This window comes from Equus przewalskii, chromosome 17 (assembly GCF_037783145.1).
Source record: "Equus przewalskii isolate Varuska chromosome 17, EquPr2, whole genome shotgun sequence".
Taxonomy (NCBI): Eukaryota; Metazoa; Chordata; class Mammalia; order Perissodactyla; family Equidae; genus Equus; species Equus przewalskii.
The window spans coordinates 35,834,264-35,857,020 of record NC_091847.1 but is presented as its reverse complement, the minus strand read 5'-3'; the positions used below and the strand labels follow the sequence as shown (position 1 = coordinate 35,857,020).

At 34.3% G+C, this 22,757-nt stretch overlaps 1 protein-coding gene across 4 annotated transcripts in view; it reads right to left on the bottom strand.

Annotated features, from left to right (window-relative positions):
- Positions 1-18,452: 18,452 nt before the first annotated feature.
- KCNJ3 (potassium inwardly rectifying channel subfamily J member 3) overlaps positions 18,453-22,757 on the bottom strand; it is a 149,486-nt gene continuing 145,181 nt past the window's right edge. For 2 of the 4 annotated variants that reach the window (XM_070581353.1, XM_008526779.2), the window contains one exon: positions 18,453-21,754. In XM_070581353.1, the coding sequence (XP_070437454.1) occupies positions 21,168-21,754 (587 nt within the window). In that variant the 3' untranslated portion in view covers positions 18,453-21,167. Of the gene's footprint in view, positions 21,755-22,190; positions 22,254-22,757 lie in introns of all 4 variants that reach the window. The other 2 variants (XR_011528752.1, XR_011528753.1) reach the window with 2 other exon arrangements.

Sequence of the window (22,757 nt, the reverse complement as noted above, 5' to 3'; positions counted from 1 at the left end):
TGAGGAAAGACAGGGGAAATTTTTTTCATTAAAATAGTGACAAAGTTGAAAATGCTATTTTAGATATGCTCTTAAGATTATGCAAGTCTCATAAAATAATTTGGAGAGTGGACTTCATTCTGCATTCTCTGAAATTGTTTAACAATTTATAAACTTATTTCATGACTGTTCAAAAGAATTTACTAGAGAACCATCTGTCCATGAAGTTTTCCTTGTCACAAGATTTTTATTTATTGGTTCATTTTCTCTAACAACTGTAGAACTATTTACAATTTAAATGGATTTCTATGTCTTTGGGTAATTGAAATATTTTCTAGTAAAAATTTCCATTTCATCTAAATTTTCAAAGGCATCAACATAAAACGTTCATAATATCCTTTCTTATCCTTTTATTGACTGCAGCATCTGTAGTCATACTCATTTTTTTTATTCCTGATGTTGTTTTGGTGTATTTTGTTTCTTTTTGATCATTCTTGCCAGACTTCTCAAACTTTTAACTCTGTTAATCACCACTGTTTTTAATTTGCTTTATGATTCATTAATTCTTTTTTTTTTTTTTAAAGATTTTATTTTTTCCTTTTTCTCCCCAAAGCCCCCGGTACATAGTTGTATATTCTTCGTTGTGGGTTCTTCTAGTTGTGGCATGTGGGACGCTGCCTCAGTGTGGCTTGATGAGCAGTGCCATGTCCGCGCCCAGGATCCGAACCAACGAAACACTGGGCTGCCTGCAGCGGAGCGCGCGAACCTAACCACTCGGCCACGGGGCCAGCCCCTATGATTCATTAATTCTTACTATTATTTTTATTATTTTATTCATCTTATTTTCTCAGGATTTATTTTGCTGTTTAACTTCTTGAGAGATATTCTAGCTCATTAATTTTAATTCTTTTCTTTTCTAATATTTATGTGCATTTAAGGTATATAATTCTCTTTGCTTTAACTGCATTCTACAAATTTTAATAGGTAGTATTTCTGTTACTGTTTTATTCAAATATTATCTTATCCTGATTATAATTTCTTCTTTGAATCATGGACAACTTAAAGTGCTTTCTTAATTTTTTAAATATATGGATTTTTTAAAGTTATTTTTGACATTGGTTAACCGCTACATTGTGCAATGATCAGAGAGCAGAGTCTTTAATTTTAGTAATTAGAAATTTGTTGATGCTTGCTTCATGACTCAGTATATGATCTGCTTTTGTGAATGATCCAAGTGTATTTAAACAGCATAAATAGTGTGCTTTTTTTGGTAGTGCAATATTCTACATAAAGACATTAAATTTGTTATGAATCTTATTTTTCCAATATCCTTAATAATTTTGTCTGATTTTTCAATCAATTACTGAAAGATGTGTGTTAAAAAATTCTAATTATGAATTTATTGATATCTTCTTTTAGCTTATTAATTTTTCTTTATATATCTTAGGTTTATGTTTTTAGGTCATTGTGACTGAAAATTGTTATGTCTTCTCATGACTTATGGCTTTTGTCATCTTTGGTGAAGTGTTTTGCCTTAAAGTCTGTTTTGCCTATTATTAATATACCTACTCCAGATGTATTTGGGGCGGCATTTTCATTATGTATCTATTTGTGTCTTTGACTCCTGTCTCTTAGAAAAAGCATAGAGTTAAATTCTGTTTGCTATCCAATCATACAATAAAATTGGTTGGCAAATTTCATTATATTTAGAGCTTGTAGCTTTAACCACAATGGAATTAAGAGACCTGCCAAGCAATTCCTGAGCTATGGAAGCATTAATTATGCCAAAACGTGTTAAAATTGCCCTTTGTAACAAAATGTAGTACATTGTTCACCAAAGCTATTTTTAAGTCCTATTTTCAGTATTTAATTCATCAGTTTTACAATCTTGTTCCCTTTTAGCTGCGACATTCTGTTGATTTTTATTTGCGCTGTATGAAATATTGACGGACAAGAGTAATAGATTTTTGATTTAATCAACTGAAGGAAAAAAATGACAGTCCAAAACTGATGTGTGTAGAAATATTTTTGAAACCAAGTTTCCTTTTTTTCACTTTCTAATCGATCATATATCTTTTTCATTACTCTTGTTCTAGTTCTGTAGCCAAACCACTTATCACTTTCACTGATTTCTTACCTTGCTAATTCTAGAAATTGCAAAGTCTTTCCTCGCATTTAGTTGGTTTATCCTCCCATCTAATTTACAGGCAATTTTTGCTAAACCCATTCCAGTATATTTTTTTGCAATATATATACAAATAAATGTTTCTAAAATATAGTCAGGTATCTAATCATTCTGTGCAAAAGTGGATTATACATTCCTTTTCTAAATCTATTTACAATATTGTTAAGAAACGGGAAGCCTGCGTAGCTCTCAAAGCTTAGGAAGCTGTCATGCTTAGCTTGGATATAGCACAGGTACAAGTGGCTGCTGAATTCAGATCCTATAGCCTCCAGCATCATTAGCCCATCTATGGTATTTTGCTAGTAAAAGTGGCCGTTTAAATAATTAAACTTACATAATTTTTAAACATCCATCTATTATGCAATAAATATGATATATTATTTTGGTAAATTTTAAAAACAGTGAACTATTTAAAACTAAAATACTTAAAAAACAAAATTACATATTCCCACATACCTCACAGTGAAATAAAGACATCTTTATTTTGATTAATTCATTATTTTGAAATAATGTAAGCAGAATAATTATTCTTGATATATAATCACATATTTTCATCAATTTCTTAGTCATATTTGTCTCTAACACTATCACTGATTTTCTTTTCAAGTATTTTTAATATGGCCTTATTTTTAATTTGTTTTAAATTTTATGCATCCTTATTCAAAGTTGTGAAATAACTTTAATAATTTGACACATTCAAATATTTTTAAGTGAGAAGAAAAAACCCCCTCTCCAAGGTCTGACATAACTGGTAAATGCTGATCAAAATCTGCTACAAAAACCCACCCTCACCGTAATTTGTATCTGCATATGTCCAAACTGAACAGAACAACTTTCTGATCTTGCCCTAACTCTGAAGACTCCCAGCTTCTTAACAATATTGCTAATACATTTAGAAAAAAAAGTTGAGAGCTCCCTTAAAGAACCAAATTCAGTCCCCCGTGAAATGTTTAAAAACAATGTGTATATGTGATTCAAATGTTACTCAACACTAACTACGAAACATACACACTTCAAAGGACAATTAGCGACAGAAATAATTCCCATTTTCAGGCTTTCATCAGGGATCTGTTCCCAACAGTCATGGACACTGTGATGTGCACCCCTCCAATCCCCCTTCAGTGAAGGACTTGTTCCCCTCATGTTGGCCATGCTGTGGACAGACACCTTCAGTTCTCAGCCTAAACACGAGTCACCTCAGCTCCAAAGTACCAACGTCATTTCCTTTTGTAAGTGACTACATCCAATGTTTGATCAATGAAGATACATATGGGCCTGGAATCTCTGGGGCATTTAAGTCCCAGAGCTCCGTGTGAAGTCAGCAAAACTATCCTGGGACCTGCATCACAGCTTGACTTTTCCATCTGCTGCTCCCACAGATTTGAATGCCCAACATACTCCTTAATAAACATCTCACACTAAACGCTTCCCAAAGAATCTAATCTGCTACACCAGACAACAATTTAAGTGTGTTTGTGCAAAATATGATAAGTTCAAACTGAAGTTCCACGGAAGAACTCTAAGAAATGTAGGAGGGTTTACCATGCACACAATCAGATCTGTTTCCACAGGAAGATGTAAAGATTGAGAACTAAGACAAAGACTATTCCACAGAAAGATGGGCAAAGGTTATAAACTGGACATTCACAGAAAAAAATAAATGAAACTTAAAATGTGGAAAGATGCCTAATCACTCTCATAATGAAAGAAATGCAACCTAAAACTGCACTGCACTTGTATTTCATCTGCCAGTTTGAAAAATGTACAATAAAATTGATAATCAACAGTATAGGTGAGGGTGGGTGGCCAATAGGCCAGTTGATAACACTGAAGGTGATAATGTATATAAGTGCCAAGTCTACCCAGCTCAATAGGACAATGTCTATCAAAATATAACATTCACATATGCTTCTTGACCCAGCAAAACCAGTGCCAGACTTTTACCTTACAGGTGTATTCCAAGACATAGTAAGTGAAAAAAGAGACAGGTTTGGATGACTGATTGTATGTTTGTAGTATGCTACCATGTATGGGAGACAAGATATTAGAAAAATAAACTATATATATATATATAGTTATAAACAATTATATAAACACAAATATGTGAGTGTGTGTGCACATACAATTTCCTATGAAATTCTATGTTTCAAGCTGCTTAAAATGTCTCTGGAATATTCTGTGATTAATATGTATAATCTCATACATATTATATACTCATATAGAACACTTCTGGATATATAAAAAATGAACTGGCAATAGTCTTTGCCTCTGGGGATAGGAACAAAGCAGTTCAGTGAGAAAAGTGTAGGAGATACAATTTTCACTATATAGCCTATTGTAAATTCTGAATTTTATACTATGAAACTGTATTAGCTATTTGAATATAGCATTAAGAACCCAAAATATTAAGGCTCAAAGTCATATCTAATACGTCATAATAATTACCTTTAGGTCATCAGCTGAAGATGGAGAATTGATTTCCTTTTAAATCCAATATGAAATTTTTGAGTTCTCGGATTTTCCCAAATGTCTTTGAACAATTTTAGGTATCCTGGCAATAATTATAAGCTAATAACAATGGTCTCTGCTAACAGCCAAGACATCCTTTTTCACTTTCTTTATCTTGTCCATCACTTCTCTATTCTGAACAGCAGCTCAGTCGTAAAAATGGGCAATTACTTTATTGAAAAAGTAAGATTTTTCTCTCCTTTAGAGGAAAACTTTAGCCTTCATTTCTTAAAATTTTTCTCCAGCCAGAGGTCTACACGTACCTGTGATTAATCAACAGGACTCCTTCAAGGCGGAGATATGAGATGTTTATTGATGTTACTACCTGAGTTTGCCATCGGGAGTCCTCTGATTATCCGCTACTTAACTCATCTGTTTTTGGGTGGATTCATTAGCTGTATATAACTCTGTTAACAGGAATTGTGTATTAAGAAAGCAAATTTCTGCTTCTCCTAATTATTTTTTATAATATCACAAGTATAGCACTCTTTTTCTTTCATCAAATGTGGACATGAACTTGAAGACAAGAATACTGGTTTATTATCTAGGATCAGCCATGCTGGAGTATACGATACTACTTTCAAAAATTCAGCAATACAGCGCTTTTGTGAGAATCAGAAAAAGAGTTCTCTCTGTAAAGACACATTAGAGAAAAATTCCCTCTCTGTCCTGAGTGATTAGACAAAAAGGACCCCCATCTGGTGAGGAGCACGGTGTACAGTTTGGTGAACTTGCAGAAGATGGATTTCAGCCCCTCAGCTGAAGCACAAATCATGCCACGCTGTGCGGCAGGGCTGCCTCCACCAGCCCGGGGATGGAGACAAATTCCAGGTACAGCTCACAGCTATTGGTCTACTTAACACCAGCTAAGGTAAGTTATATCAAAGAAAACTGACACATTGTTCTGCCTCCACTTGGAGTGAGCAGAGCATCAGAACCCATGTCAGAGAAAGAGAAAATAGAAAAAGAACTTTGGTCCCTTGATAAGTCAATATAAGTAAATAAGTAAGTAAACAAATAAATAAATAACCTTCTCTGCCAAACCGACACCCCATCTCCACTTAGTTCCAGTCCTTGAGCTTTTCCTGAAACTTCCTCCAAGGAAAAACAATTTTTCCCAATTTTGGAAAGCTAATCTGTGAAAATCTATGGTAAGCCTTGAAAATATAATCACGTGGGGAAATTGCAGCTGTCCATCAACAACTGATTTCCATCAATAACCTTGCTGCTCTTGTGGATTTTTTTTCCTTTAAACACCTGAGATATTTCTTGAGGAGGGAGCCAGTACCTCTCTTACAGACTTCTTTGCAAATAACTTTTTCTTCTTCTCTTTTTTCTTTTATATCTGAGTCTTATTTGACAGCTATCGTTTAGATGATGCTTTGGTAGGCAAACTAGGGTTACAAAATATGTATAGACAGTTTGGTTTGTTATATGTTGACTTAAAATTATGAGAGCTATTGCATTCTACTGTCCCTGCAAATCCTGTCAGCTATCTTCAAAAATATTCAGACTACAACACTTCTCACTAAATCCACAGCTGTCTCCATGGTTCTTTTGTTAGTATCTCCTGTCTGGATTATTGCAAACACCTCCTAAATGATTTTCCTGAGTTGGTCATGCCCCTTATCAATCTCTTTCAATACAGCAGCCAAGGTGATCATGTTAAAAGGTAAATAAGATCAATGTGACTCCTTTGTTCAAAATTCTCTCAATAACTTTTCATTCCTTGTCGGTAAAATCCAAAATTATTCGAATATTCCACACATTCTCCACTCACCACCATCTCCCATTGCCTCACTGACTTTCTCTCACTCATCTCAGTCATCCCCAGCTAAATTGTCCTTGCTATTTCTTGAAATCAAATCACTAAACATGTTCATGCCTTGACAATATACCCACATTCTGGAATGTTCTCCCTTCTAAGAGCTTCTCAGACCACCTTCAGGTCTTTATTTGAAAGTCACTACCTCAGTTGGCGCCGGCCCCGTGGCCAAGTGGTCAAGTTTGCACACTCCGCTTCAGCGGCCCAGGGTGTTGTGGGTTCCGATCCTGGGCGTGGACATGGCATCGCTCATCAGGCATGCTGAGGTGGCGTCCCACATGCCACAACTAGAAAGACCCACAACTAAAAGATACAACTATGTACTGGGGAGCTTTGGGGAGAAGAAGAAATGTGGGGGAAGAAGGTTGGCAACAGATGTTAGCTCGGGTGCCAATCTTAAAAAAGAATTTAAACAAAGAAATCACTATCTCAGTAAGGCCTTCCTGTGTGCCCACTCTAACACTTCTTATTGTCCTTCCTACATTTTCCTGTATAGCATTTATCACTATCTACATGTCATATATTTTACCTATTTGTTTTATTTCTTATATCTACAACACTACAGTATAGACTCTATGAGAAAATATTTTTTGTCTGCTTTGGGTGTTTTCGTCTTCTGTAATATATATTTATTTAGGAAATACATTCACTCCATTCCCTGCCTTAAAAGAGCATTGGTCAAGCTACTTAATGCCTCTGTGTGTCAATATTTTCATTTTAATATGAGGATAATACTTACATTTATCCCATTGAATGTTTGTGAGGGTTAAAAAGAAGAAAATGCACATAAAAGAGTTGTCATTATGCCAGGCACATAGAGAGGTCTCTGCAAATAATAACAACGATGATGATGAATAATGATTTCCTACATTATTCAGGTAATACTTGGTTGGATTTGTTTTCTTAAAACACAAAAATCAAAACAAAAAGTTTACTGCCTATTTCTTGAAGAGCTGGGACAACTGAAAACTAATTAGCCAGAGACGACTTATATTCTGAGACGTTTATTGGTATTTGCCTGCCATCCTAGGTTCACCAGGGCAGTACATTTCAAATCTGTAATTTCATCTCCTTTTCTATCTTGATGACTCACTGCATTACAATTCTCCTTCCTACATATACTGTCAAATCAGAAAATCATCTTTTGAAACAAAGGATTCTCCTCTCACCTGTTTCATTATTCAAACTGTGCAGTCCAAAACGTACAGGCAAACGGTGTTGATCTTCCCAAGGCCTTAATTCTCAGAGGCACTTGCAGCCTCAGGCCCCTGTTACAAAATCATTTCACTTCTTAATATAGCTTCTATTTACATGTTTTCCATTTCAGCTGAATAAAAAACCACTTTCCCTCCCACATTATTGGAATGTTACATATATATCCCCACTCATTCTTGTTGTCATCTTCAATTGTATTCTTTTACTCTTTTTACTGCACTGCCTAAGACATCACTCCATGGAGAACCGGATGCAATTGTGCCAGCAATTTAGAGTTTTACTTCATCAAAAAGGTTTAAGAATGCAAATGTCAAAATTATTAAGTACTATTACTCTTCTGCAATCAGCTTTACCTAAAAATCCTGCTGATTTTGAGGTACACTGTTGAAGACATTGTCTTAAATACATTCCATATGAATTTTTGTAGTCAATTTTGCAAATTAAATCTTCCATATCAGATTTAAAAACTGATCTCAGAAGCTAAAATATGTACATGGAATATTTTTTCAACAATTTTTCTCAACACAATTGGAATATACACACCAGAAAACGTTGCCTTGCTTCCACCCAGAAAAATGAAGATTTTAAGGCCACAGTCAAAGATTGTTTTGCTTTTTTAAAAAAACTCTAGTGAAATAATCAGTGCTCTTATTTGTACTTTTAAAAACTTAATTGTACTTTGACCTTACCACAAGCAGATATATTTGTAGATATCAATTTTAAAAGTGCTTGCTGGCTGAAAAGAATTGTTGACTTCAAAGATCGAGTGGACTCGTATGCACAGGCTTATGTTAACACTGGAGTTACTTCTGTAGGAAAAGATTTTAGGGGGAAATGAAAAGCCTAAATTATCAAAGAAACAATTCTTTGATAAACTATTCCCTTTTAATAAAGGCATTAGGATAATCTAAATACTTACATAGAAAATACCAAAAAAGTTAAAAACATAAGAGATAAGTGACATTTTGGTTTAGGAAGTAGGATAATATTTAGTCTATGAATGTGTGCGAAAATTGCCATCTTCTTATTGGCCATTTTCATGGGAAATGTAATATCACATTTCTTGCTGAGTTTGTATAAGTTGTTATCCAAATGAGAGTGCTGAATTGTTGTGGTGGTGGTGGCGGTTGTTATGTTTTATTACTTACAGAGGGAGGCTACAGGATAAAGCCACACACAAGCCTAGTTATTCTAGACGGGCTGTAGACAGAATTTGATGACATCATCCATGGTATCTGCCAAGTTGTCCTTTGTGAAAATGCATGTGAGAAGTTAACTCTTCTAAAAATTTTCCTTTTTTATACAAAATCATGCTTGCAAGATTAATCCACATTGTTATATGTAATCTGGTTCCTTTATTTTCATTGTTTTATAGGATTCAGTTGTATATACTTTACAACAATTTATTTTTCCCTTCTACCATTGAAGGACATTTGGGTCTTTTTTTAATGCTACTGTGAATATTCTTTTACATGTATCCTGGTGTGGATGTGTCCGGATTTCTCTAGTGTATACACAGAAGAGTGGAAATGTTGACTCTAGATCTAGAGATTTTTGACTTTAATACATAAGGCCATATTTTCCTATGAGTTTTTCTGTATAAAAATAAAAGAAATAATTGTTCCTCATATCACTTTGCCTGCAAAAGTCAGCCCAGAGTCTCAGCCCAATTAAAACACAATGCAAGACATTTTAAGTTACATATTTTCTGTTTAATTTTTCTGTCTTTTTAGGTTGGCCATACTCTTATGTTTGATCTTTTAAAATAATTTTATTTAAATTTCTTTTAAAATAATTTTATTTAAATTTTACAATTTTATTGTATTTAAAAAGCTATCTCAGATTCTTCGTAAATGATCTAAAAAGCAGAAAAAAAGAGTAAAATAGAAAATGGATAAATACACAAGTAAACAGAAGAGGTACATATTTATAATTGATGTTAGGAAGGAAAAATATTAATTTAAGGACAAATAGGAAATTACCTCTCCTAATTACTGCTATTTTCTCACTGAATATCATGGGTAAGATCTGACTCAGAGGTATACATCTTTTCTTCAGCTTATTTTAGAAATCTTGAAAAGTTTTTAGGATTAAATAAAAATGTAATTGGTGAGCCACCTGGAAGTTTACATGTGGAGTCCTACACATTTGATATTTTTTAAAGATGCAGAAATCAGCAGTGGACATATTCCAGCAATTGACCCAGAATTTGGGGAATTTGTATATCTGTTCAGATTGCTAAATTCTATTTAGAATTGATATTGTCTCCATCACAGACAGAAAAATGTCCTTCATATGATCCTGATCTCCTGGTATTAATACCTTTATGTAATCCCCACCCTTGAGTGTAGGCAGAACCTTGCTTGCTTAAACGTCACGGATATGGCAAAGGTGATAGGATTTAGATAATGACATGTAACTGAGACATAAAAAGTGTAGCACCTGTCTCTCTCTCCATTGCTGGTTTTGAAGACGCAGCTGCTATGAATCCTATAGCCACAAGGAAAGGAATATTTCTTACTTATCTTGATCATATTACTTCTGAGTAGTACTATAGTTACTGTTATAGTAGGTCATTATAATACATAACTTAATTATTCAGAGATAAGCATGCCCATATATTTCTCACCCAAGGGTGGAAGATCAAAAGAGTCAGTTTAATTAGACTTTATCAGAAAAATAGAATGCAGCAGAAAATTCAAATATTGAATATTCTATGTTAGCATCTATCATTGTGTTGTACATGAAGGGAATGCAGATTAAGGCAGAGTAAAATGGGCTTGTATCTAAATCCTTCTGCAGGAGTTTGGGATGGTAAGTGCACACCCACTACTATCTAGGGAATGTGTTTCCTTGTACCATAGTTCTGGAAGAGAATCTGATGTAATTCAATACCGAATGTGTCCTCACTGGCATGGGACTAACTTCTGTTTGGAAGATGACTATGGAAAAGAAAATGGTTCTACTGTTTGAGAAATAAGATATCTTCTGTTTACTGCAAAGAATTGTTGACAAACAATCAAGACACAGCTTGAAGCAAACTGTTGGGACCATCTAGATTGTTTACATGGAGGCCTGGTGCAGACTAGAGTCACTGAGTTTTCTCCATTGTAATTAGTTTCTTCCTCCAGACTCAATTGAAATTATTCTATGACCTGAGTGTCTCATTTATAGATAAATACAAAAGTAGTCCTCCTAATAAGTTAAAAAATCATCTCAGCTTTTTATCTGTTTTCCGTATCCTCTTAGCACTTGCATATTTATTTTGAAACACTTATACATGTGGGTGAAAGCATCTAAAACAATAATTGTAGCCTCTTTCTTCCCTCTCAAACCAAGAACATAATTTTCACATTTCAAAATTTCTGGGAATAGGTATAAATATACGTACACCAAAATATATTAGATCATTTATTATTTTGAAACCGTGATCCAATAATTTTAATGCATTGAATAGGCATGAATTCTCACACTAATTAAAGCAAATACTGGGCTTAGTGATCTAGCAGTTTAGATTTTTTTTAAAAACTGCTTTGAGACGGAGTTTGGCTGACTGGTTTCTTCTTATTGTCAGACTTCTCGGTTGTTCCCCTTTTGATTTTTGCCAAGTCAGCTGCCAGTAAACATACGAGTAAGTCCAGAAATGAATTCCTTCCAAGAGACCCTCTAAATTGAGAAATTCTACTGAAAGAAAATTGAAAATAAACCTGTTAATAAGGTCCAAAATGCCTGCCATGTTTATTTAATTTTTCACTAGGTATAAATTAAACTAGAGTTCCATGGAGGTTGACATATGTCTAACCCAACCAACCAACTCAGAAAATACACTGTATCTGTGTCCATCATTCCAGATTGATTAGAGTTGTCAATTCAGTTCAATGTCTATTGACATTCCAAATGATCTGTATGATATTGGGGACACCAAGATATATACCATTGATTGGCTGTGCTTTTATTTCTCTTTCCATAGATGTGGGAAATTGGCTATAAATTAGAATTGTAAAGGAGCAACTCTGATTTGTATCTCATCAAAGCTGGCACAGTTCCAGGGATGTAAAGTATGTCACTTATATATCAGCCCACATGTGGTCTACAGTGATGGGTCACAATGCTGAACACCTAGCTTGAAGGCAAGGGTCAATGTTTGAATATTTATTTCTTAGAGTGATGTCTGACAATAATCAAGTCTTTATTCCTATGCAAGTAATTCTTGAAAAAAGACATTTTATTACATACATTTTAAATTTTAGTGATTTAATCAGTGAATCTTTAGTTATTATACTTCAAATAACGGAAAGTCTATAAATTCTTTCAGATGACTCCATGTGCCAACACTGGGTATTTCTTTTTTTCAAATTTTATCTTGGATTAGAGATGAATAGGAGTTATCCCTCTGAAACGTGGACCTGATACAAAATCACCTCTTAATTAGCAAGTGACTCATTATCAAAATTGTTTTTTTTAAATCTTTGCTTCGTCACAGTTTACATTTCACCATCTTTCTTTAAATAAACTTAATGCTTTTGAACGTAACAAGAGAAGGAAAGAGGAAATAAACTTTCAAATAACACTTTCCTTTGGGGAACAGTTCAGGTAATTTGGAGTGTTTGATTGCAGAGGTAGAGGCAAGAGACATTGTTGTGAAAGTCTCATGAAATCTAAAAAGATGCGAAATTATTGGTTGTTCTTCGGGGAATTATTGGCTTTCTCCTTTTCAGATAAGGGTACCACATAAAATGATTTCTTTTTTTTTCTTATCTGCCAGGAGTGAAATATCACATTCAGTTATAGCATCTATATTAACTTTTGCAGTTAGAATATATGTTTTGCTTTTTTTCTCATCTCTCTTGTGTACTCCATTTTATTCATATTCTCCTATAACATTTTTTAAGCCTCATAAATTCTTTTTCTGACGGATGAGAGCTATAAGTAAAGTTCAATGAAAGATATATCATTTCCAATGAAATGAAAATGGTGGAGTTTCATTTATCCCTAGTGTATGTTGTAAGAGTGAACTTTCTAAAATACGTGTCTAATCCCACTATCCCTTTAAAATCTTTAGAAGTTGACTTCAACATAAAAATCCAATTATTTTCTGTGGGTTATAATATCCTTTATGAATGGGCCTCTACTTACCTTTCCATTTATCTCCCATATTAATCAACTTCTCACAGCCGATGTTCTGGTCTTTCTGAACTACTTATATTTGTAAAACATAATATGCTTTCCAAACTTCATGAATCTTACACTGCTTTCTTTACTTCTCCTTCTTGTCATTACCTACGTAATTTCTTCAAATCTTTGAAAACACAATTCCAGTATCCTTTACCCAAAATAGTTGTCAAGATCTTCCCCTCTTTTTCAATCCCACCCCGATCCCACATCAGCTATGAGTTGGATCACCTTCTTCCTTGGTGCGCCCAGAGTATCTTGTGCAGTTACGTTTCAAAATATTTCAAAACACCATATTTTAATTAGCGATCATCTCTAATAAGTTTGGAGCTCCTTTCCCATTATTATCTTCTATAATTCAAGTGTATATCATAACACATACAACATAGTAGGTACACAAAATCGACAAAACAAGTGATTATTGATTTGTAGCTTTTAAATTGATGAGTCTCGGTGGACATCTCAACATTGTAGTTAATTTCAAATTGGAAATGAACACCCGGGAAGTTCACGTTAACGGACAACAGGTGGTACAGATTCTACATATGGTGCAAATTGATTCCATCATTCTCAAGTAAGGGCTACCCCGTACAAAAGGCATGTTTGACAATTTGGAACGTATCAGTGGGGGGAAAGAAACCAAATAAAATGTATAACTAGTGACTAAAAAATAACTTACTGGTTCAGAATAGATTATTGGTGTGAATAATCATCATTCACAGATTGTGCTCTATTCTAACTGTAATCAACATTTTAATTCTCATCTAGAGGGGAAACTACTCTCTTCAAGACTAAATGTAATGCATCCTTCCCAAAGCAATGTTTTTCCTCCAAAAAGAAAAAACCTGGTCATCAATAATTAGTTTGTGCATTAATAAGCATAAAATTTATGATTAATCCTTACTTTCTGTAAGAAACTGTATGTTTCTGTCATCATATTGATCTCAGTTTACCAAATATCTTCCAATTAATATCTTCTTTATATTTGAATATCAACTGTGTAGGTCAGCCAAGATGGAAAGTGGCTGCATTAAACATGAGTGTTATATTAGTCAAAAAAGTATGAGCAAATGTCTGACCAGGTTTTATTTCACAGTTTGTCACAGAAAAGTTGTGGATAATGTGAAATATGAATCTCAAAATGTAATGTAATTTCATACTATAAATTTTATGTATAGGGAAAGTGAGAGGCAGTGAATTCAAACCTATACAGGGTTACAAAAATATGTCTATAATATAATTAATTGTCTTATTCCGTGCACAATTTTTCCTTTAATAAAAAATTGCTTTATGAAACTAAGAAGTCACTTAGGCAGTGAAGAAGGGTGGGAGATCAAAGTTGATAATAAAAAATAATCATTTATTTAGGAACTTTTAATAAGAAAGGAAACCACAAATCTCACAGACTTCACATTCTTATGACAATGGCATGCTGGGAGAGGTTCATTTACAAAAGTAAACCTGCATCTACGTGACATTTTCTGATTCACCCTTCTCATTCAGTCAGTCACTGAATCTTAAACTTTGATCAAAGTGCCAGCTCCCACGAGTCTGCCCAAACTCTCTGCATACAGTTCATTGATCATTTGCTTAAAATACAATAGAATTGATTTCTAAAATTAGTTCTAAGTCACAAGCTTTCATACATCTTAAGTGTTCATGTGGCAGAGTAATATTTTTCTGCCAACAAATACTGACACCAGTTTTTAGGTGGTTCTACTGAAACTTAAATCCACCTTTGCTATTGTTTTAAGACCAAGGAGTGGAATGGCTAACCAAGAAAAAGTGGATTTGACGTACAAGCTTAGATTCAGAACACTGAAGTTAGGGATGTTATTTTCAATCTATTTCATGAAAAACTGTTTCATTTTGTTTTATTTTGTTTTGTTTGTTTTTTTCTTCTCTGTGAAGCACTGTAAAATAAAACCTGGCCAGACATTTGCTCACAAACTATGACAAAAATAGATTCCTAAGAGAATAATTAAATAATGTCTTGTTAAATATGTTTCTTTTTGGGGAAGGATGTCATTAATGAAAATGAAAATAAATACCTGCCCTTATTTTCAAATCTACATAAAAATATACTTAGATTTGGAGACACAAATATTTTGTTCAAATTATATTCTTTTTATATAAAACAGGACAAGTAAGAAAGGTTAGTGAGGTAGTCAGTATAATGGTCCCCAAAGTGCACATCCTAATTTCTGCAATCTATGAATATGTTACTTTACTTGGCAAAAGGGATTGGCATATGTGATTAAATTAAGGACCTTGAGATGGGGAGATTAATTTTGATTATCTAGGTGGGTTGAATGTCATCACAATGCTCCTTAAAAGTGGAAGAGGAAGATAGAAGAATCAGAACAAGATGCTACTCTGGAAGAAAGACACAGAGGGATTCAACTTTGCTGGCTTTGATGATGGAAGGTGGGGGTGACAAGCCAAAGAATGTGGGTGGCCTCTGGGAAGCGGAAAGATCAAAGAAACAAATTCTCTTCTAGTGCCTCTAGAAAGAAACCCAGCCCTTGTGACATACTGATTTCAACCTAGTGAGACTCAAGTTGGACTTCGATCTACAGATTGTAAGATAATAAATTTGTGGTAATTTGTTATAATAGTGACAGAAAACTAATACACTCAAGCCTGCCTTTCTTCTCAAACTGAAGAAACACTGAAAAAATAGTAGAGGCATTTTAAAGGGACAGCAGGGGAAAGAGGTAGGGAAAAAGCATCCTTTCCTTTGCTCTAATCAACTCAACTTGTTGATTGCCCCTTTCACACCCTGGCAGAAAACTGGTTTATTTTTGGATTAAGTGTCACTGACTAATGCCCTGAGGAACTCGAGGCTGGGTTTGGAAGCATTTAATTGTTTTTCCAAATTGTTTTTCCCTTTTGTGATGTTAAAGAGATGCAATCACCAACCACCTTGAATCAGACCAAGCCTCACCACAAGAGCTATGCCTATGACTTTTGCCTTATTTTTAATGCTAAGATCTCTCCAGGAGGAGTTTAGGCCTTATTATCCTCAGTGTCTGATGCAGTGTAGGTGGAAGCATGTTTTCCAAATGAGTCTGTGCAAGCAAATACCCACTTCTCCCTTTTGAATATTCATTCCCCTTCCGAAATAAAAGGTCCCTGCTTCCCCTTGTTGGGGGACGCCATGACTTTGGAAAGGATTCCACATGGTCTTCTATTTGCTGCAAATACACTCTACTTTGGGAGACAACTACTTCTGGTGGAGAGTCTGATTTGACTCGCCAGGAGGGAACCCACTTTGGTTCTGGTAACAAGGGTAAGATCTTATTCAGAATGCAGGGCCCTATAAATATAAATAAGCAAAGGAAAAACAAGATAATTATCAACTCTAGTCGGAAAAGCTGTAAAGGATGAGAAAATGATCAAAAAAAAATATGGGCTCAATTGTGATAGCACTTAATGAAAACATTAATAATTAATCTAATTAAAAATATGATATAACAATACTGGAAATTTAGAGTAGGGTGGATATGGTGGAGTATAGTGGGTAGCAAGAATTGAAATAGAGCTAAATATTCATTTACCACAGTTGAAAAGCAAATAGATAATGCCTGCAAATGGAAAATCAAGAAGGAGCAGTCACTATAAGAAAGGTTAGGGATTTGCATATAAATAACAATAGAAGAGCTCAGACAGAGGGCAGGCAATAGTCCTGTTAGTGAATTTAATTAAAAACCCACTAAACAGCCTCTCGGAAAATCCATTTTTTCAAGTGTAAAATGAGGATAATCTATTTTCCATCTAGCATGTAAGGTTGTTGTGAAGATTCACATAACATGTGCAAGTCACCATGCAAGTGATTGACATGCGGTGCTGGGGAAGGATAAGCAGGAGTTATGGATGCGATTCTTAGTAAGCAATGAGGAGATAATGGGTCCTACCACATTTGTTGTCTCCAGCAGCCATTGAGCATACACAGCCCAAATATTCTGAAACAGCCATGATTTCAAGACAACATTTTAGGTAAAAAAAAAAATCAGAATTTGGAAAAAAAGTTCTACTGAATGTTGAGGACCATCTTCTTTGAACTCCACTGGGCCAGAAGCTGCAGAAACTTGGCTTTTTGAATTAACTCTGTGAGGTGCCAGGGAGCTGAGTACATTACATATTTATTTGACCGAACATGCATACATGTTTCACCAAAAATTAGGAACACATTTTTTTCCTTGAAACACTGTAACGAAAAGTAATTGAACACTTATAAAAAGGTGATTTGATATTTAAAACAAATTAGGAAAACTATGTATTTGTCTGCCTTACCTACTGTGGCTTTTGAAACATAGATTCAGCAAAGCGTAAGGTGGTCATGAAGCTTCCCCGAAGAAATGCAAGTCTCAAGTAATCTGCATGATTAAATTCAGGTTCCATATTGCTGAAGCATCTCACCAATAAGGAGCTAAAGAAAAAGTAACCCCAAGGAACAACTTGTGATGGATTGAATCATTGTCTTTTAGGAGTTAGGAGTCTTATGATAAACAAACTGAATTAAGATATGCAATTAACTGTTAGAAAGTGGAAAAATGATGAGCACACTGTAAAAATTAAACCCATTCACGTTTTGAAAGTTTAATATAGATTTTATAAAATTGAACTTGCAGTATTCAATACATAAATTTATACTTTTGTAACCTAAATGACTTTGTACATTTAAATAATTATAAATTGCATGCTAGACAATGCAATTAGTTTGATGGTAATTTGAATATGTACAATGTAAATCAAGCACAAATTCTGAAGGAGGGCTCACAGATGTGCTGTGTAGTCAAGCTGAACTGTCTTCAATAGTATAGAATGGTAGAAATTTTTCACGATGCAAATAGAATGTAAGCCACCTTTTGCATAATCTCACTCTTCCTCCAGTAGAAATAATCCATTGTGGCTCCCTCCTGTCTAGACAAAGTGGCTCTTGAGTATTCAGACAACTAAATACTTTTCATAGTGTTTAAAGCCATATATGGAAGAATTTAAAGCAGCAGCAGAATTTTTCAGAAATAATAAATGATAAAATATTCTTATTTTTAATTTGTATGTATTTACAAAAGTGCCTTTGCATATTGCTGAGAATGAATATTTAAACTGACTATAAGCATTATCAAAATAATTGTATCTCTTTTATTTACAGCATTTTGATAAATAAAGTGAAATATTTTACCGTGACAGGAGCCATACCATGAAAATCCCATAAAAAGAGACTAGTTTCCAGTTGTTAAGTAGAGTCATTCAGTTCAATAGACACATTATGTTTTGCTTTCCAATAGTCACCACATTGGTGAGTTGAAAATTATCTTAGCTTAAGTTGACTTTTACTCTTTTTGATTTAAGCTCTTACAACTCCCTGAAATGGAAATACCAGAGGTTTATTTTGTATTCAGTCAATAAAATGCATAACTTTTCACTCCTGAGAAAACATGTCATGTGCAGATTGAACAAATGTTACATGAAATCACTCTGATAAGAAGTCCTCTGAGCTGAAATATGTGAAATTGAGATGATTTAGCTTGGAATGATCAGTGTCCAAAAAATCAGCAAAAGGAGAAGAAAAAGCAATTCTTTATTTTTATCCAAATATATCAGACTTCATAATTTAATTAGTTTCAACAAAAACGTAGAGTCACCATATAATGTATCATCCAAACCAGGACATTCTAAGAGTGAAAGAGAGTGCTATTAATGATTACACAGGTACAACAGGTATAAACTGGAACTCTCCCGGATAACCTGGGACCTATGATCAACTTAGTAATATGTGTTAAACTGCAATTAGATGCAGAAGTCATACTTTTCCCATACATTTGTGGAAAAGATAAAGGAACAGCATGTGGAAAAGGTAAAAGAAAAATTAATTTTGCTAACAGTCGTTCTTTCTCATCATCCACGTCTCTATTCAAATATCATCCCCTCCCTAAGCCAATCATCTCTTCTAAAATAATCAATTCTTATTCCACCCTGTCATTTCCCATCTTGTTATCCATTTTCCTTACCTTAACTGATATTCTGACTATCTGAAATCATCTCACTTGTTTTATATCTGCCTCTACAGTGTCCCGTCCCCATTCTCCTACCGATATGCAGTGTTCAAATGGGCAGTGACCTCTGATTTAGTCATGTCCAATCCCCAGGAGCTAAAAATGTCTAGGACATAAAAGGCATGCAAAAGTTTTGTTGAATGAATGAATGAATGAATGAATGAATATATTTGGAGAGTTTGTTTTTGGTCTTATCTTCTCCTTGGTACCAAAGACAAATTAAAATGACTCTCCAAATTAAATTATGGCTCTACTTAGTTTTAAGTGGTTGGACTAAATGATCTATGCAGTTTCTTCCACTGATAATAAATATAGCGTGTCCCCTTGACCTCATTCCGCCTCTGCTACTATTTCATTTCCTACACCCAGCAAGTAAGAAAGTTTGGAGATCAGGGGGTAGGGCAACCAGGTCTATTCACAGTGGAGGGATGCTCAAGGTTGATCATTTTGCCGGCAACAATTCCCTGGTATATGTTTGCACCTACAGAATTTGGTTGATACAGAGGTAGCCAGAAGGTATTGTTGTAGTTAATGATAGAATTGTTGATGTAATAATTTTCCATTAAGAAAATCATCACAGGATTGCTAAAAAACTGGGAAATGATGAGAGCTCAAATCAGCCACTAAGGATTTACATATTAATGAGCAGTAGATTAATTCTGGACAGACTTAGATTGCAATGCCCAAATAAGTTTTATAGGAAAATCCATGATATTTTGATAAGAAGCACTTGTAAATTTTCATAAAAATCTCTGCATTCCAAATCTTTATTTTGCAGTTGTTCTACTGAGCAATAGTTTTGATTCCTACTAAAGAGTAATAAATATCAAACTTTGGGGTTAGAAAAATATACTGCTAAAATTATTTTGGTAGGCCAGGGATCCAAGACACCAATAACATCAACGTTTACTAAACAAACAAACAAACAAAAAACCACATGGGTAAAATAGCTTCAATTCATCTAATTTTAAATTCTCTCAGATATATACAAAACATTCTTCCTGAACTGAATGACAGGCATGGGATGAGAGAGGTTCCCCAGGTGAGGAAAAAAGTCTTTCCTGTTACAACAAATGCCACTAACAAGAGAACAGCAATAAAAAAGAGGCTCATTTAGACATACATATTTTAAGCACAAATATTTATCATCTGTTTCATTGTATTGTTGCGTTTCCTCAGGGATCAATCATTGGTTTGTAAAATGACAGAAGTTCCAGAAAAAGAGTGAAAGTGTTACCAATTGACTCAGTTTTAAACAGGGACCATTAATTATGTAATTTCACGCAATTCTGATATATTCAATATAACTTGGCTACTGACTAGTACAATGATCCAGCATTTGTTCAGAGCTCATATTTGGATTAGACAGATTTCCAGCCTTTAGTCCAGGAAAGGACCAATTCTCAAATTAATCAATGTTTATTCTCCCCCAGTACTAGCAACTTTTAAAAATCATAAGAAAATTTCAGCGTATTGGTAGATTGTAAAATTTACAAGTTAAATATATAATGGTTATATTTTTGAAGGGCCATAATTAGCACAGATTTGTGTGACTCCCTCATATAAAGTACAATTGAAAACCTCCCAGGACCTTAAACAGCAAAAAACATTAAATCAGATTTTTAAAATGACAAATAATTTAAGGCTAAAATATTTGGTATTAATAATTAATGCCAGAAGCCTTCCTAACCTAATAAAGTAAACATGCACAAGAACTACAACTTTGAACAAAACATCACAATTTTATCAGATATATATATGTATATATATATACACACACATATATATATATACATATATATATAGTTTTATCACCCTGAAAGCTATCCACTCATGTTTGGCTTAATATATATGTTAGAAATGTGGAGAGTACCACCCTTTTAAATATATATATATATATATATTTGTTTTTTTCCAGAATATACAATATAAATATACCATATATAAATCATGCCATAAAACTAAATGCAAAATTTGCACATTATTGCATGCTTGATGTGATAATACATGCCCATTAATAAGAACTTCCTTATGATGTCCTCCCTTCACAATTTTTGCTTTCTGCACAGTAGCAATACTTGGGAAGGAAAGGTTCTCAAATATGCAAATATGACTGGGGGAGAAATGTACCTCTCAGATTCTTTCGAGAGGATTACCTCATTTGCCAAATATTGGACTATTACTAAACCAAACAGTAAATAATGCCTAAAGAGGTGTTTCGTTATGTGAATCGATCGGAGTTCATTTTTCTTAATTTGGCTGGAAGATTCCCTTCCATCCTGGCCGCTCCTCCAGCCATCTTTTGAAGCTTTGGTGGCAAATCAGCCACGGACTGACTCATAGGATCAGACAACATCTTGGTGGTTTTAGATACCAGTTTTTCTTCTGAGTTGCCAGGAACTGAACTTATTCGTTGAAGTTTCATGGGCAAATCTCCCAAGCTGTAGGCTTTTTCTGAAGTTGTAGAACTCATCCTCAAGAGTTTTTTGGGAAAGTCTTCTCTTCCAGTAATTTTCTGCAGCTTAGATGGGAGTTTTGTACTAATGTCATCTAGTCCATCTAAGCAATCCACAGAATTATGTCTTTCTTTACTGTTAGTTATGGCTGGTGCTATTAAAGGGGATGACATAAGAAGCATTTCCTCCTGTTCTTTCACACTGTAAGGTGGGGTGGGGACTTCAAATGTTGCATGGAACTGGGAGTAATCAACTTTAAAGAATCCTTCTTCTAACGAAATTACAGGGAAAAAACGATGACCCCAAAGAACTTCATCTTCAGTGTAGGATGTTCGAGCTTGACAAGTCATCCCTAGAAGCAAAAAGAAAATCCTTGAAAAATCATGCCTAGCAGAAGCACATGTAAAGCTGGTTTGACCTGAGGAATTCATTTTACTTTCTTATTTAATCTTGACTGTTTCTCTGAGTAAACTGAATAACACAATATGTTAAAAGTTTTAACACCTTACTAGCTTTGATACATATACTTTCCTCCAGTGAAAACCACAGAGCACTTTTCCTGATCATGTTTGGAGGCTAATATATCACAGCATAATTAATTGTTTATTATTCATAAACCAAAAGGAAAAATGGCATAGAATGATTTCAGAACATATGTCTCTATAAGGAGACATGCGGAGAAATCGTATAATCCTTTTCCATCATTCAAGAAGCAATGTGATGTATGAAACAAACCTGACTTTGAATCCAAACTTTACTACCACGTAAACTTAAGAAAGATACTTAACTGAGTATCACTTTCCTCTTCTGTAGAGTCAAGCACGGAACACCAAACCTGTTTCACAGGACTGCTGTGCTCATAAAATAAAACAACATGGACAGAAATGTACAATGTGTATATAATGTTTAAAAATAGTTGGCTCTTAGAAATGAGAGCAAAGATAACTATCCCAAGGTTTTGCTAAATGAGTAAAAGTAGAATATATTTCTATGTTGGATAATGGAAAGTCATTGTGGTAGTTCCATTCTTCTGGACTCTTATGGCCAGAATGAACTTTTGCTTGAGTTTTAGAAATCCATATACTAAAATCAGTAATCTGGGCCAATGTTTGTTTCAAGTTCTGTTTCTGCTATAGGAATCTCTGAAACTGGATGTTGGATATCAGGTGTAAAATTTGCTATTTATATACTAATGTTGCTTAGTTATCATTCACCTCCTGCCACTGTGATTTGCTCAACTGTGCTCTCCTCATAAATCATATATTTAGACTGAGTTACTATTAAATCAGTCAACCTCTGAATATTCATTGTGCGAAGACTGGAAGTACATGAACAAATTAAAACCAGATATCAAA